Below are 17,836 nucleotides of genomic sequence, written 5' to 3'. Positions count from 1 at the left end.
ATTAATGCAAAGTAAAAGATCACTACAATCAGAGATATCTGGTTAAAAGGGAGACAGGCTTGCATAAAGTGGCTGCACAATCCACAGCAGACTCTGGCAGAATAATAAATCATGGCTTTCTCCAGGTTATCATCTTGTGCTCTAGTTCATTATTTTGTATCATTTGTTTTAACCTTGGATTGTCCCTACTACATCTGCTCTGCTGTGATTAATTCTGCTGATGGAAATAAACTGTCGAAGGGCAATGCTGTACTGCATGACTAATTAGCCTCCCGAATTATGTCCATAAATTAACATTTTGTTTTTATCCATTTAAATAAATCAAAGTTGTCCAAAATTACTTTGCGTGGATCACTTTAATATCAATTTATATTTGTAACCTTTTATCTGGGCTACCTCACTTTCTTTCTGGTTAACTAATTCTTAATTGGTTTCTTACCTTCACTTTTTTAAAACTCTCCATAGCTAGATTGTTGTTTCTGTTTATACAGGTAGGAGAAAGATTTTTTTTCATTAAATTATGCTTTGTGCCAGGTTCTCTGCTTTAGCCTACCTATCCTCAGCCCCTTCCTGTCCCTGGTCCTGGTCAGAGCTACTCATCCTCTGTTTTTATTGACTATATGGAAATGGCTATTATTACAACAAACTAAATCCTCCTCACAAGGAATTTCTAGGGCCTCTATCAAAAGATGAGACTTTTTTAGATGCACGGATCAAGTTAATCTTCACAGTATTGGGGATTGAACCCAAGTCCTAGCACACACTATGCAAATACTCCACCACTGAGCTACATGCCCAGACTCTTTTACTTGATTTTGAGGCAGAGTCTTACAAAGGATGTCCATGCTAGCCTCAAATTTGTGATCCTCTTGCCTTAGCTTCCAGAGTAGCTGGGATTATAAGTGTGCATACAGGCTTGACAAAGCTACTCATTTTTTTATTGCTTTTGCCTACAGTAGTGGTTAGTACCAATCAGACTCTCAGTAGACTTTAAAAGTCCACTCAAGAATGCTATATGAAAGGATAATATTAATATAAAAGATTATTTTAAGGTCAGAAAAAACATTGGGAAATGTTTCTATATACTCTGCAAGATCAGATTGCTTGTTTCCAAAGACTATTTAAAAATATGATTTGGTCTTTCTAGGACCTGTTTTATTGGCCTTACTTCTTTTCTTTTCTTTTTCTTTCTTTCTTTCTTTCTTTCTTTCTTTCTTTCTTTCTTTCTTTTTTTATTTTTGGTACTGGTGATTGAACACAGGGGCTTTCTACCTCCAGGCTAAAATCTCCTCCAATTTTTGAAACAGGATCTCATTACATTGCTGAGTATCTTGCTAAATTGCTAAATCTGGCCTTGAACCTGTGATCCATCTGTTTCAGTCTCCCCAGTACTCGTATTGTAGGTATACACCACAAAGCTAGGCCCACTGGTCTTATTTTAATAAAAGCAATTAGATCGTTTTCAATAAGGTGTTCACTGCCCCCTCAGCAGTCTGAATAACATGAGAGAAGCTACAAGTTCTCAAGTTAGTTTCAGAAAGTTTTCCAAGTGGTTATCCTTAGCTTTTAGGCAAGGCTGTACTGGCTCCTGGTCTCAGTTGTGCATAGCTCTTCCCAATTCTGAATTCAGTGAGGGCATACTGGTACCTTAATTTGGCAATGGGAATATTTATTCCATGGAAATCTGCAAAAACTCTAAGCCGGGACTTATGTCTTCCAGATATCTGGTTGTTAAATATTGTTATGGTTTGGTTCTGGAATATCCCCCAAACCTCATGGACTAGCAACGCAGCAAGGTTCAGAGGCATGTTGATTGAATTATGAGGGCTCCCACTTCATCAGCAGATTTACTCATTTGATGGATTAGCAACTTAAATGGATTTACAGAGTGGTAGCTATAGGCCGATGGAGTGTGGCTGGAGGAGCTATGCCACAGAGGAGTAGATCTTTCCCTTTCTACTCTCTTGCTCTCTGCTTCTGGCTGACATGACTGGAGCAGCTTTTCTCTACCATATGCTACTCCAGAATGTTTCTGCCTTAGAGCTGACTGATCGTAGACTGAGCCTCTGAAACTATGAGCCCATGTACCTTTCATTCTCTAAGTTTTTCTTGTTGGGTATTTTGGTCATAGCTATGAAAAGCTAACACATTTAGAAGCTCTTTATTTATTTGCAAAAAGCAGGATGCTAGGCATAGCTGTCATATAGTAGCTTCCTGATCTAAATCCTTCCCTTCCCTTAGTCTTCTGCCCTGTTTGAAATAAACATCCTACCAATTCATGTTTGAAATGCATACTCTAGGAAATCTCTCCAAGTGAAACAATCAGGAGACAGCTGTTCACAGGCCTTTTTCTCAGCTGGCTAGGCACCAGCCAGCTTCCATTCCTGACAGGTTGCCATAATCATAACACCTGCTTCTGCTTTACAGAGGCAGAGGCACTTTATGTCTTCCCTGATACTTACTTTTGCCCGAGAGCTACACTCGTAACTTAATCACTGTATACAACAGAATCACTTTTCAGCTTGGTGACCTGTGTGTTTTTAAAGGAAACATAAGTTTGCCCAGAGGGTATTATTTTTAAAAATCAAATGTACTTGTTTTTTAGGCTAGTTCATATGTTCTATCACTCTACTAAGTACTATAAGGAATACCAAAGTAAAGGAAATGATCAGTTCTTTCAGATTCCTTCAATCTTTCTGTGAATGGCAGGGCTAATAGGGCATATGAAACAACTGTAAAGGAATTAAATAGCAAACTGTTAAAAACATGGCCAGGCAAGGCGCATACCTGAAATTCCAGTACTTAGAAGGTTGATACAGGTGGATTGCAGGTTTGAGGACATCCTCAACAATGTAGGAATATTCTCAGCAACTTAGTGAGATTCTGTTTTAAAACAAACAGGCTTGTAATCCCAGCATTTGGGAGGCTGATACTAGAGGATCACGGTTCACAGACAGTCTCGGCTACCTAGTGAGGCCCTTTGCAACTCAGTGAAACCCTGTTTCAAAATAAAGAATAAAAAATAGGGCTGGGGCTATAGCTCAGAGGTAGAATGTCCCTGGGTTCCATCCCCAGTACCGCAAACAAATAATAATAATAATAATAATAATAATAATAATAATAAAAGGTTGGAAATATAGCTTGAACATAGAATGCCCCTAGGTTCAATCCCTAGCACCACAAACAAACAAATAATAAATAAATAAAATATGGTCAAGGTGGATGAGCTTAGTGATGTATACTTTCAATACTTGGGAGGCTGAGACAGGAGGATCACAGGTTAGATTCCAGTGTGAAGTGGTTTAGAAAGACCCGGTTTTAAAATAAAAAAAAAATTTGCCAGGTGTAGTGGCGCATGCTTTTCATCTCAGTATTCAGGAGGCTGAGATCGCAGGATTGAAGTTTGCGAACAGCTTCAGCTACTTAGTAAGATTCTTTGCAACTCAGTGAGATCCTGTTTCAAAATAAAGGATAAAAAATAGGGGTAGGGGTGAAGATTGGAGGTAGAATGCCCCTGGGTTCCATCCCCAGCACCATAAATAAATAAATAAAATTTTAAAAGGGCTAGGGATATAGATCATAGGTAAAACATCCCTGGGTTCAATCTCCAGTACCACACACACACACACACACACACACACACACACACACACACACACACTCACAGCTGTGGTTAACATACCAAAAAACTGGAAGGGCAAGAAAAGCTATGTTGGGATTTCTGTTGAAGCTTATCTGAGCAATGGTCAAGCCTGGGAGATGCAGAAAGGAGGACAGTTTATGTGAAAACAACACAGCAGCATGAGCTAAGGATTGACCTGTGTGCAAACTCTATGTAACCTTTGAGAATTATTGGGAAATTTAAAAAATATTTAGATCCTGGGAGGATTTAAAAAGTGAAAGCTTTTACAGGTTGAGCATCCCTAACCAAAAAACCCCCTCTAAATTAGAAGTACTCCAAAATCCCAAATTTTGAGTGCCAACATGATGCTACAAGTGGAAAATTTCATTCCTGATCTCACGTGATATGCCAGTCAAAATGCAGGTGTACTGAATCATTGTATAAGATCACCTTGTTAAAGGCAGGTGTATTGAATCATTGTATAAAATCTCCTTGAACTATGTGTATCAGGTATACACAAAATATAACTAAATTTTATGTTTGGATTTGAGTCCCATTTATAAGGTAACTCATTATATAAATGTGAGTATTCCAAAATATGAAAAAAATTAAAATCCAAATTACTTCTGGTCTCAAGCATTTGAGGTAATGGATAATTAACTTCTTTCTGACTTTTGAGCATCCAGGTGATTAGATTAAAAGGGTGCCTTGAAGATTGGTCTGTCATTGCTGTAGTTTGGATCAGGAATATCCACCAAAGGCTATGCATTTCATAATGACTTGGTCCTCAGTAGAGCAATGTTCAGAGGTAGGGCTTTTAGGAAATAATTGGCTCATGGAGGCTCCTTTCTTATCAACAGATTAATTCTTTGATGGGTTAATAATTGAATTGACTATTGGGAGGTGGTGGAAACTGTAAGAGGTGGGAAGCCATGCGTGGTGGCGCACGCTTGTGATTCCAGCATTCAGGAGGCTGAGACTAGAGGACCATGGTTCGCAGGACAGCCTCAGCTACTTAGTGAGGCCCTCTGCAACTTAGTGAGACCCTGTATCAAAATAAAGAATAAAAAATCGGGCAGGGGCTGTAGCTCAGAGGTTGAATGCCCCTGGGTTTCATCCCCAGTACCACAGAAAAAAAAGAGGTGGAAAAAGTGGGCCACTGGGAGTATATCCCAGAAGAATATATCTTATCCCAAGCCCCTTACTCTCTCTTCAGCTCCTGACCACCATGAGGTGAGCAGCTCTGCTTGGCCACACCCTTCCATCATGATGTTGTGTCTCAACATAGGCCCTTGTTATGGACTGAAAGCTCTGAAACCCAGAGCAAAAATTAATCTTTACTCCCTTAAGTTGGTTTTCTCAGATATTTTGTCATGGCAATGAAAAGCTTACTAACACAGTCAGCATCATGTAGGAGAAATTGCACACAGAAAGATTAGTAGTAAGGAAACAGGTAGAAATAATAGGTGTGCCTTGTTCGAAAGTACATGAGAACCTCAACAAGGAATAGTTGAGGGCCAAAGTTGGGTGGAGAGCTACTTACTCTGGTAGAGGTTAAGGTATAGGATGTGGAAGGGTGACCCAGTGAGATAAAAAATGAGCTTCAAAAACAGAGTATTCACGCCGGGCGTGGTGGCGCATGCTTGTAATCCCAGCAAGTGGGAGGCTGAGACAGGAGTATCTGAGTTCACGGAGAGTCTCAGCTACTTCTTAGTGAGGCCCTTTGCAGCTCAGTGAGACTCTTTCAAAATAAAGAATAAAAAAGCGGCCTGGGGGTGTCACTCAGAGATAGAACGCCCCTGGGTTCCATCCTCAGTACCACAAACAAAAACAAAACAGAGTATTCAAAATCCACAGCAAGCTTTGGGATGATACCAGCAAGTGCCAGCCTGAGAAGAGTAGATTTACATTCAACTTCAGTAAAATTTTGAATTACCAGGTTCAGAAAATTGATTATTCTAAGAATAGTTAGATTTATTTAGATTTCTGGTTGAGTTATTTAAAAATGTTGGGGACATTGATAAGCAGAACACAGTGATAGGAAATCAAGGTGATAGTGACCAGAGGTGACAGTTTGGTAGTTGTGAGAGAAACCATTTCAGGCTTCTCCTCAAGGAAAGTCACCAACACTAGGACTAGCAAGTATCTTGGGCCTTGACTTCACCTGAAACTTAAGGAAGGGCTGCAGCCCCCAAAGGCACTGGGGAACAGAGCAGATACAATAAGGAGAAAAGATAAAATCAAAGGGAAAACCTGTTCTAATGGCTAACATAAGACGTGTGTTTGAGGGTGCTGGGCGAAGGAATGCCCAGACACTTGAGGCTTGATACTCCTAATGCAGACCTTGGACTGAGCCATGTTGATGATAAAGGGGAAACTAACCACTGTGGATAGCTGTGGCATTGTTGAAATTAATTCTAAACATACATCAGATTATAGATTCAAAACTTTCTAGGATTGGTTGAGAAACTAGCAGATCTCAGTGAGAAAGAGAGGCAGGAAACAAAGTGGAGTTGGTCCTTGCAATTAACGCAAGAATACAGGTAGCAACAGCCGACAGTTTAACTTTTTGATGTTTTACCCTACTAATAGATATTTTAAGCCAGTGTATATGCCTGAGGGACAGAAGACAGAAATTAGTTAGAAAATTTTGAAAAGTATTTACATCCAACTTCAGTAAAATTTTGAATTACCAGGTTCAAAAATTTGATTGTTCTAAGGACAGTTAGATTCATTTAGATTTATGGTTGAGTTATTTAAAAATGTTGGAGATATAAACTCTTTTTATCTGCTTTTATTAGACTGGCTTAAGTTTCCTGTCTTATAGCAGTATAAATGAATATTTCTTCAATAATTGAAGACTGAACATAATTTGTGATCATTGCTCTTTACCAAAGAAACAAGAAGTTTATTAACTCCAGGACATACATACCTGTAAATGAGGTCCCAATTTTAGCTTATTTTTTAAACACTTGTCATAGGAATCCAGGAAATTGTACTAATAATATTGAGGGTCACATTTAACTCCAAATGTAGGTCCTTAAAATCTAGGGCATACACCCATGCACACAAAAAAGGTTAACTGAGGATTTTGCTTGATTCAATACATATTCATTATTAAACTTTGAATAAATAACAATTTAGAGTATTTCTTAAAATTTCCATGCTATGTTATCCAAATTCTGTTACCAAATAGAGAAGCATGGGGAAAAGTTTCATGAGCCAGTCTGTTAATAGAGGGAGATTTCTGTTTCAAGTCAAGGAAAGGAAGAAATCTAAGATTTACACATCATGTGGGCAAAACTGTTCTAGCTGCTTCACACATGCTCACATAAAACATTCTTATTAAAGCAACCATGTTAGGTATTTTGTCTCCATTATTTAGATAGGAATCAGAGGTTCAGAGACATATATTAACTGGTTATTAATATAGCTAAGTGACAGAATTCAAAATTAAGGTCTAATTAGAAAGCTCTTTTGTGTGTGTGTGTGTGTTCATTGCCCCTTCAGAAGCATATCTGCATATATAAACTTTTACAAAGAAATTGGTGAAATTAATATTTTTCAGATAGCATAATTCTGAAATATCATAAACATATGTAACTGATCTATAACCCTATAGATCAACCCTAAACACAAATACATTTTACTATGTGATAGTTAAGTCTTTCACCCAGTAAAAATCAGCTGAAAAGTCCTCCATATTAAGTATAAATTGACAAGAAGAATGGCACTTAAACTTCATTTGCTAGGCCAGGTCTTATCCTTTGATAGTTGCTCCTGAGCTCTACATGGAGAAGGAATTTGAAGTCCTATGTAGAGTCAGCAGAAAGGAGCCCCAGGATTCATATAAGAGGCATAGTTCTGAGAAGGAAAATGGCAGTTTATGTGCCATGAACTGACCAGAGCTGTCAGAAACATGTGTAAAGCAGTATGTGATTAGGGATACTAGTACTCAAAATTACCTCTATTAATCTTGCTTTGGGGCTTGGTGTTTCCTAACATTGCCGATCATAAGAATTATTTAAGGTAGCTGGAATTGGTAGTGTACACATGTTATCCCGGTATTCGGGAGCTGAAACAGGATTAGATATTTGAGGTGAGCCTCAGCAACTTAGCGAGACCCTATTTAAAAAAAAATAGAGCTGGGGTATAGTTCAGAGGTAGAACATTCCTGAGTTCAATCCCCAGTATCACAAAAATAAAATAGAAGAGAATAAGTATTACAAATATTTTCCAAGCCTCTTCTCTAGGAGTGGAGGAAGTCAAGGGTAGAAGATCAGGAAATTTAGGATGTGGCAAGTTTGGAAATATAGGATTTGCTATTGTGTTTAGAAAGCCTCTGTGAAGTACAAGTATTTAGCTTAATAATTTAAGACAATATTAGTAGAGATGTGAGCATTTACTGGCAAGGGACAAGCAAAAGAGCTGGATGGTGATTGGTGATCAGAGAAGTTTGGGCATGTGGTAGTTTACCTACCTCCTCTGACTCTGCCAATCTTGCTGACATAATTGCTCTCTTTACTCCAGCCACACTGGCCTTCTTTCTGTTGCTCTAATATCTGTATGGTTCACCTCAAAGTCTTTGCTCTTGCTGTTCTCCTGCATCTTATGCTATTTCTGAACAATACAGGGCTAGTTTCCTTAACCCTACCTTAAGTGGTAGGGATATTAAATAAAAAATTCCAAATAGTGGGCAAGGAGGAAGAAGTGACACACAATTTTTAGTCTGTGAGAAATTGCTTATTGACAATCCCACAGCGAAGATATTCAGTGTTGCAAAAGGAAAACTACTATTCCTTGCACTCAATGAGGAGTTATACCAACCATTACATAGCATGTGGAAGAAAATGGGAGTTAAAAATTATTGGGTTTTGTATAAAGGAAAGAAATAGAATGATTAGAAGAAATTCACTATTTGTGTAATAATTAATCTGGATAAAATGTATTATTTAAAACCATTCAATCACTACCTTATCTTTTCTAATTCTCACAGGATATTCATAAGTATGATCATCTGACTGCACCTCTGAAATGGCATTAGGATTTGGGAAGCATCTTAAACACTAACTGAAGCCACTCCGAAGAAAACATCATTAATCATGTCATCATCTGATAAGAGATACTGTCAGTGTTACATTTAGAAATTTATACACATATTAAATTCCTTTGTGTGCCTGAGGGAAATGAAAGCTGCTTTGTTTACTATAAATCTAAAAATATAGATCATTTTAGGCCTAATTTCTGAAAATGCTCATATGCATTTGGTTTCCTAGCCATAGATTCTTTCCAGTACAGTTCACTTTGCACATTGCTGCTCAATTCTATCCCCAAAAGCACAATTTCTATTGCATCAGTCGTCTACGATAAACTTACCAAGAAGCTACAAGAGCTCCCTATTGTTTTCTTAAATAAATAAATAAAAAACCAGAACTAGGTTTATCCTTTATTAGGTAAAGTTTACAATAATTTTTAAAAACCAACCAAAGCATAATAATTGGTTTTTAGAATTCTATTATCTATTTAGTCTCTTTTCCTTTCTTTTGCTGACATGATTGATGACTGCGCCCAAAAGTTACACACCTGAATTTTTCAGCAAATAAGTATCAAGCCACACCCTTGGGCTTCTAGCCAGAGAAGGCTTTCCCAACAATGAATTTCTGAGTTTTGGCATTCTTTGCAACTTAGTTAGAGTGAGAATACCCCAAGTCACCCAGTGCTGGCTCCTTTTCACTATACTGATCCATCATTTTTCACTTTCCTTTCCCATTTTACTATCAGCAGTGAAGAAGAGCTAAGTAATATCTTGAACATTTAGCTTTGAAATCTCCCCAGCTAAATATCCAATCCCATCACTTAACAGATTCTGCCTCCATCCAACAGTAGGATACAATTCACCCATGTATTCTGCCACTTTTAACAAAGATAGCTTGCCCTTCAGTTTACAGTAACACATTTCTCATTTTCTTTGGAGACCTTACAACCACCTCATATTTCTACCAACAATTGGTTCATGATGACCGATGTATTTCTTTTTTTCTTTCTTTCTTTCTTTCTTTCTTTTTTTTTTTTTTTGGTACTAGGGATTGAACCCAGGGCCATTCTACCTCCGAGCTACACCCCCTGCCCTATTTTTTATTCTTTTTATTTTGAAACAGGGTCTCACTAAGTTGCAGAGGACCTCACTAAATAGCTGAGGCTGGCCATGAACCCGGATCCTCATGTCTCAGCCTCCCAAAGGATTACATGCATGTGCCACCACGCCCAGCTGACCTATGTATGGTTAAGAAGACAGAATCATTTTCTGTCATCCGCTTTCCTTTGAGGACTCATTATAATCATTGTGTGTGTATGGTGCGTGGGATTGAACCTAGAGATCTCTACCTCTAAGATATACTCCCAGCCCTATATTATCTATTTTTATTTGGAAACAAGATGTCACTAAGTTGCTGAGAGCCTCACTAAGTTGGTGAAGCTTGCTTAAAACCTGCAAACCAGACAGGCGTGGTGGCGCATGTTTGTAATCCTTGCACTTGGGAGGTGGAGACAGGAGGAAGCCAGCTGTGCTGGCTTAAGAGACCCTGTTTCCAAATAAAAAAGTATAAAATAAAATAGGTCTGGGAGTGTAGCCCGGAGGTAGAAGGAATCCCAGTATCACCAAACACACACACACACACACACACACACAAAAAAAAAAAAAAAAAAACCCACAAACAAACAAAAAAAACCCTGCAAACCTCCTATCTGTTGTGTTGGTGTTGTGTTGGTGTGCACCAACACATTTGGCTTCATAATCTCCTTTAAACAGGTAAATAGCTATCAATAGCCTCTTCAAACAATCTTGACTTTTTCTGTCTAATACCTCTATTAATTCCCCAATTCCAAATCCATGTCTATACTTTTTAGTATTAGTTATAGAAACACCCCACTTTCTGGTACCAGAATCTTCGTTTCCTACGAATATTAACAAATTACCATAAACTAGATGGCTTTAAACAATAAAAACTGATTCTTTCATAGGTCCAGAGGCCAAAAGTCCAAATTCAAGATGTTAGTAATATTAGTTCTTTCTGGAAGCTCTGAGACAGAACCTGGTCCATACCTTTTTGATAGCTTCTGCTGGATACTGGTTACATCACTCCCACCTCTGTCTCCATTTTTAACCACCAAAATTTTTATGTGTGGTATTAGGAAGTAGGGCTTTTGGTAGGTGATTAGGAGCCCTCATGAATAGGATTTGTGCCCTCATAAAAGAGGCTCCTGAAACCTCCATCCTCTATCTGCCATGTGAGGACACAGTGAGAATTCAGTCGTCCATCCATAAATCAGGAAGTAGGCCCTCACCAAATATGGAATTTGCTAGTACCTTGATCTTGGACTTATCCTCCAGAATTGTGAGAAGTTAATTTGTGTTGTCTATGTCAGCATACAATTTAAGGTAGTTTGTTATAGCAGCCTGAACAGAATATGAAAATCCTCCCTTGTTAGGACCATAGTTCTAGCTTCTGGGGTTGTAGCAATAATGGCTCTATCATTCTCTGGGCCTGTGGCAGCAGCTCAGTCAGCTTCTGGGTCACCCTCTGTGACCCTGCTGGACTCTATAACACTATTGACAGTTCTACCCTTGGAGTCCTTCTTCCTTTCTCTCCAAAGGGTAACACACATTTCCAGTTGTGTTACTCTATCAGTCCATTCCTGCCTGTAGAATCCAAGAAGTCATTTCTCAATCTTATGTCTTAAGAGTTTTGAGTTTTATATCTTTCTTAAGAATACCTTCTCTACTACGAGAGTGTAAAAGTTATTCTACATTTTCTTTAGGTGCTTTAAAATTCTGTTTTTTTAACCATTCCTTGTAAAATTTCCTTTTGTGCATCATTTAAGTATCATCAACATTGATTGGTTGGCCATTTATATATCTCTGACATATACGTTTTGTTCTATATGCATATTTAATACAATGCCATCTTCACAAAATTCTGTTTTTCTCTCTCTTTACATAGACACACACTGTACTTATAAGCTGAGAATACATGTATGTATGTATGTATGTATGTATGTGTATACTTTCCTTCCAGTCTCTAAATAGTCATGTGAGCTCACAGGTAATACAATATAGTATACTACAGCCTCTACCAAGGAGCTACTACCCTGGTGTGAATATATTCTGTAGCATGTATTATTTACTATGCAATGACCACTCTTGACTATATTGTATTATGAAAGGAAGTCCACCCCAAATGATTCAGTCTGTAAAAAAAATAATGTTGGACATCCTTCAGGCTTCATATAAACAAGAGTCTTAAAGTAGAGGCTTTTGGAAAGGCAAATTCTAGGATGTATATATGTATGTACATACACACACATATAAAATAAAGAAGGCAGAAGGTTCAGATCATCAAGAAGGTAGCTATTGATAAGTGACAACTGACATAAAGAAGCCCTTCATCAGACAGGTATGGTGGCACATGCTTGTAATTCCAGTACTTGCGAGGCTGAGACAGGAGAATCCGGATTTGAGGCTAGCCTCAGCTCCTTAGTGACACACTCTGCAACTTAGTGAGACCCTGTTTCAAAGTAAAAGAATAAAAAATCAGCCTGGGGGTATAGCTCAGAGCTAGAATGCCCCTGGGTTCAATCGCCAGCACCACACACATAAAAAGAAGCCCATCATAAGCATCACTATATCTTGGATAGACCAACAGATATATGAAGATAGCTGGAGAAAAACAAACAAAAACAAACAACTATGGCAAGAGGCACATTCCCCAATTCAGAGAATCTGAGTAGATTCAGGCCATTCCACACTTCAGAGAATCTGAATAGACTGCAGGTATGGTTGCCAAGGCAGGATATCAGGAAAGGATCTCCATAGAGACTCTAATAGTGATTCTCCTATAGCGTTAATTCAGTTATGTATCTCTTTCCAGTAACGGAGTCAGTTCTTCCATTAGATAGAGTGTGTGTGTACTTCATTCCTGTAAGTACACACAGGTCTGTTTCAGGAATATAAGCTCTGCACTATTATGTGTCTATTCCTATAACAAGATCACATTTTAACTACTGTAGCTTTATCTTTTAATAAAATAAAAATATTTTGAAAAACTCAAGTATTTTTGTTAACTATTTTTTCCAGATGAACTTTAAGAAAAGCTTATCAAGTTATCTTTTTAAAAAAATCTTGCTCAGAGCCAGGTGTTGGCACATACCTGTAATCCCAGTACTTGGGAAGCTGAGGCAAGAGGATGAGAATTTCGAAGCCAGACTCAGTAACTTACTGAGACTCTCAACTACTTGCTGAGATCTTATTTCAAAATAAAAAATAAAATAGGGCTGTGGGTGTAGCTCAGAGGTAGAAAACCCCTCGGTTCAATCACACTCACACACACACACACACACACATTTTGTTCAGAATTTAGTCAGACTAGACAGTTTGAAATAGTTGTCAGGATTGCCAATATTTTTCTTCCAATCCAGGTTCATAATGTATTTATTCAGGTATTCCCTATATCCTTTACTAAATTTTTTACCATGTAAGTTCTAGAGCTATAGAGTTTGTTGTTAGTCATAGATTTTATTGCTTTAGGCCATAAAAACATTTTTTCAGCTGGGTGTGGTGGCACAGGCTTGTAATCCCTGCGCTTGGGAGGTAGAGACAGGAAGATCGCGCAGGTTCAAAGCCAGCAGCGCTGGCTTAAGAGACCCTGTTTCCAAATAAAAAGTATAAAATAGGTCTGGGAGTGTAGCCCGGAGCTAGAAAGGCTTCCAGAAACCTCAGTACCACCAAAAAAAAAATCTCAACTATACTTTTCATGTGTATCTGCTAGTATTTAGAAAAGGCAATGATTTTTATAAATCTTATATGCATTCATTTTACTTACTTATAAATTAACAGTTTTTGAATATTAGACTTTTTGTTGATAATCATGACATCTGCAAATAATGAAAATTTTACTTCTTTCCTTCTATCTTGTTCATATTGGCTTAGAAATTTACTTTAATGGGGATTTTTTGATGTTTCATCATTAAGTATGTCTTTATAGGTCTTCAGTAGGTTTTCTTTACCAGGTCAAGTAAGTTTTTTTTTTTTTGGGGGGGGGGTCTGGGGATGGAACCCAGAGGCATTTGACTTCTGAGCTACACCCCCTGCCCTATTTTTTCTTTATTTTGAAACTGGGTCTCACTGAATTGCAGAGGGCCTTACTAAATAGCTGAGGCTGTCCACAAACCGCAATCCTCCAGGTCTCAGCCTCCCAAATGCATGCGCCACCACACCCGGCTCAAGTAAGCTTTGTTCTTTTCTTAATTAAGAGTCATATTTTAACTACTGTAATTAAGAGTCATACAATTTTGTCAAATAGTAATAGTAAAACTACTTTATTACATATGATACATATAAATTCCTTTAAATATATCAAAGACATTTGTGACCTGTTATATTTTCAATATTATTTCATACATACTTGCAAATGTAAATTAATTTCTATATAAATTTAAATTCTATGCCTTTTCCTATGATTTTTGTCAAATTATCTGCTTATGCTTATGATTATAGATTATTCATTTTAATATTATTTCAAACTTTGATATTGAGTTATTAGGTGCATAAGGATTTATGATGTTTATAACTTACTGGTGGGTTTATTCAGCAATATTCCATTTTTGCTTTCAAAGTATCATTCTTAGTTCTTTGTTACAATTTACTTGGTATATTTTTCTCCATTCCTTTATCTCCAAATAATTTTGAATGTGTCTCCTATAAACACCATATTGTGAGATATTTCTGCTAACTGATCTATTATCCTTTAAGAGATTTATTTAAGCTATTTATGATAACATATGTTTGGTACTTCTTTGCTTTCTCATTTGTTTTCCTATCTTCAGCTGGGTTTATTTAGCTTTGCCTATGCCATATTTATTTAGGAGTTTGGAAGTTAATTTGTCCCATTCTTTTTTACTCCTACTTGCCCCTTCCCTTTGAATTTTAGAAAATATATTTAAACTTTTTTCCTACAATGCTATCAATTGGTGCCAATAATCTGCCTCTCAATTAAACAAGATGCTTAGTATATTTACAAAAACCCTAATTCCTCTCAGATATGATCTCTAATTTTATTTACAGATTTGATGTTTTGGTTTACAGTTAAGTTCAATTTTATATGAATTTTATCTGGGATAATGTTCATAACAACTAAATGAAAATCATTTTATATGTTAGTTTCACTTTTTTATTTGCTTTATCAACATCTCTTTTATTTCATGTGTTTCTCTTGATAGCATTTTTATGTCCAATAACTCAATACTTTCAGAAAGCATTGATGTTGGTCACAGTTTCTTAGTCTTTTAATATTAAAATGCCTTAATATATTGCTTTCAAGTTTTAGTTTGGACACAGGAATTTAGGTTGAAAATAATATTCCTTAAGAACTGCAAAGAAATTGTCCCATTTTCTTATTTCTCAGTAATTCAAATGAGAAGTTTTACAACAATCTGAATATTGTTTAGAGATATTTCATTTTTGTTTTACCTTTTAGAAACTTAGAACTCTTCTGTATATTATTGAAAATCAGAAATTTCACATAATACATTAGTGCCTTCCCTCCTGCCACCCACAATATGCAGACATTTTAATGGTTTCTCTTAGAAAAGACAAAAGTATCATTTTGAAATATAGATCTAGGTTGAGAGGCCAGCCAACTACAAGGAAAGATGAAAATTAAATGTTTAAAATAAAGGTGCTAGCCAGGCGTGGTGGCGCACGCTTGTAATCCCCGCGCTTGGGAGGCTGAGCCAGGAGGATCGCACGGGTTCAAAACCAGCCTCAGCTACTTATTGAGGCTTTCAGAAACTTAGTGAGACCCTGTTTCCAAATAAAATATAAAAAAGGTCTGGGAGTATAGCCCGGAGGTAGAAAGCCTCTGGGTTCCACCCCCAGTACCACACACACACAAAAAAAAAAAAATTAAAAAAATAAAATAAAATAAAGGTGCTATGATGCCACCTAAAAACTACTATAGAGGAACTAGGCAAAGGAAGATAAAGCTACCGTCAAACACCTAATGTGCTTACGAGGAATTATGTAGCAGGAAGTCAGTGTTTCAGAAGAATAGGGAATACTGACCATTTGGGCTCAGTTGGATATTTAACTAAGAGAAGGTCAAGATGGTTGAAATTCGAAGGACCGGATATAACTAAGAACCCAAGATAGTCCCCAGATGGTGCTTAGCTTTCTCACAGTGAAATCTATTGTTTTGTAAAATTAATATGCACTAATAATTATAATACAATTTTAACTAAAAATAAGCTTTTGCTGCACTTTACTGCCTCCTATGATACCAACGGCTGCTTAAAACTGTTTGCTCCTGCCTTTCAGTTAGTTCAACAATAACTAGTACTAGTATGCCCATAGATCTTGGAGAACTTGTGTACTGGTAGATTTGTTGCTAATTGTTCTCAACTACCTATACACAGCACACTGGAAGGTCTATAATCCTACCTGCAATCCCGGTATTTGGGAGGCTGAGACAGGTGGATTGTAGGTTTGAGGAAAGCCTCAGCAATGTAGCAAGATTCTAAGTAACTTAGTTATAGCCTGTTTCAAAACTAAAAAGATCTGGGAGTGTGTACAGGTAGAATGTCCCAGGGTAAAATACTAATCCCCCCTCACCCCTCCCCAACCTGCAGGGCTAACAAAATCATAAAAGCCAGCATGAGACAAGCCATTCAGAAAACTTCAGCAGTTCTCTGTATCTTTCCCCAACAGAAGAAAACCATGTATACCTGATATAGGTTGTAGAAAAACTCACTGGAGCAAGCTGGGTCTTCTGAACTTTTCATCAAAAACCAAGACAGAATAATGAGGAAGGTTTATTTTTATTACATCTCATTTTATTTTAATATAGAATAACTTGCAAGTCACTCTGTTACAAAGGAACATGGCTGAAAAGGTAGGAAACTGATTCCCCATTGTGAGTTCTCCGGATGGCTTCTGCAAGGATCATGGAGATGTCTATCACCTGTATTTTGGAGCAATGTCTCATCTTATCCTCTTGAGGTATGGTATTGGTGACTACCACTGCTTCAAAGCATGCACCGTCGATGCGAGCAATGGCGGGGCCAGAAAAGATTCCGTGAGTCAAGATCGCATAAACTCTAGTGGCTCCAGCTGAAAGAAGTTTGTCGGCGGCATGGCAGATCGTACCACAAGTGTCAGCCATGTCATCCACAAGGATGGCGACACGATCCTTCACATCTCCCACCAGCACCATGCGGTCCACTTCATTGGCCTTCTTCCGTTCTTTGTGAATTAAGGCAAAGTCCACATTCAAACGGTCTGCGATGGAGGTCACTCTCTTGGCTCCGCCAGCGTCAGGCGACACAATAATGCAATTCCTCCACTCTGAAATATTCTCCCTTATCCACTTTAGGACGGCTGGCTCTGCATACAAATTGTCTACTGGGATATCAAAAAAACCCTGAATCTGAGAAGCATGTAGATCCATGGTGATGATATGGTCGGCACCTGCTATAGACAGCATATTTGCCACAAGTTTAGCCGAGATTGGGGCCCGGCTCTTGTCCTTCTTATCCTGCCGGGCATAGGGGAAGCAGGGGATGACTGCCGTCACGCGGTTGGCTGAAGCAATCTTGCAGGCATTGATCATAATCAGAAGCTCCATCAGGCTGTCGTTGATCTCCCCGCAACCGCTCTGGACGATGTAGACGTCCTCGCCACGCACACTCTCACCAATCTCCACGCAGGTCTCCTGGTTGCTGAACTTCTTAGTCACCACCTTGCCTAGCTCCAGGCCCAGGCGGTCGGCAATTTTCTGGGATAAGTCCGGGTGGGAGCTGCCACTGAAGATTTTGATATTTGGCATCTTGACAGCTTTCCCCAGAGATTCCTGATCCAGCTCTAATGACCGCTGCTGAATTCGAAATGGAAGTCCGACGGGCGTCCGTTAACGGCTTCCGGCTTCCGGTGGCTGGAGGGCGCGTGGGGGAGGGGTGCTCAGCCGTCACTTCCGGAGCGCGGTGCTAAAGAGTCGTGATTGACATTCCACGGTTTACCCTGAACCATCAAGTCTTTCCAGTTTGTGGAATCTGTGGAATTTTTACTACTATCATTCTTTTTTTTTGCGGTACTGGGAGAGAACCCAGGGGCATTCTACCTCCGAGCTACACCCCTGCCCTATTTTTTATTCTTTATTTTGAAAC

At 38.3% G+C, this 17,836-nt stretch overlaps 1 protein-coding gene across 1 annotated transcript; it reads right to left on the bottom strand.

Moving 5' to 3' along the window:
• Nucleotides 1-16,542: 16,542 nt before the first annotated feature.
• On the bottom strand, nucleotides 16,543-17,499 carry PRPS1L1 (phosphoribosyl pyrophosphate synthetase 1 like 1; the record flags this gene model as incomplete). Its single annotated transcript, XM_080701767.1, has 1 exon — nucleotides 16,543-17,499. One exon carries the CDS (start codon nucleotides 17,497-17,499, stop codon nucleotides 16,543-16,545), a length of 957 nt encoding a protein of 318 aa, XP_080557893.1.
• Nucleotides 17,500-17,836: the final 337 nt, after the last annotated feature.

The sequence above is a fragment of the Muscardinus avellanarius genome, assembly GCF_963383645.1.
Source record: "Muscardinus avellanarius genome assembly, chromosome: 9".
Taxonomy (NCBI): Eukaryota; Metazoa; Chordata; class Mammalia; order Rodentia; family Gliridae; genus Muscardinus; species Muscardinus avellanarius.
Note: the sequence above shows the minus strand (reverse complement) of the source record. Positions and strands in the feature narration are given on the sequence as shown.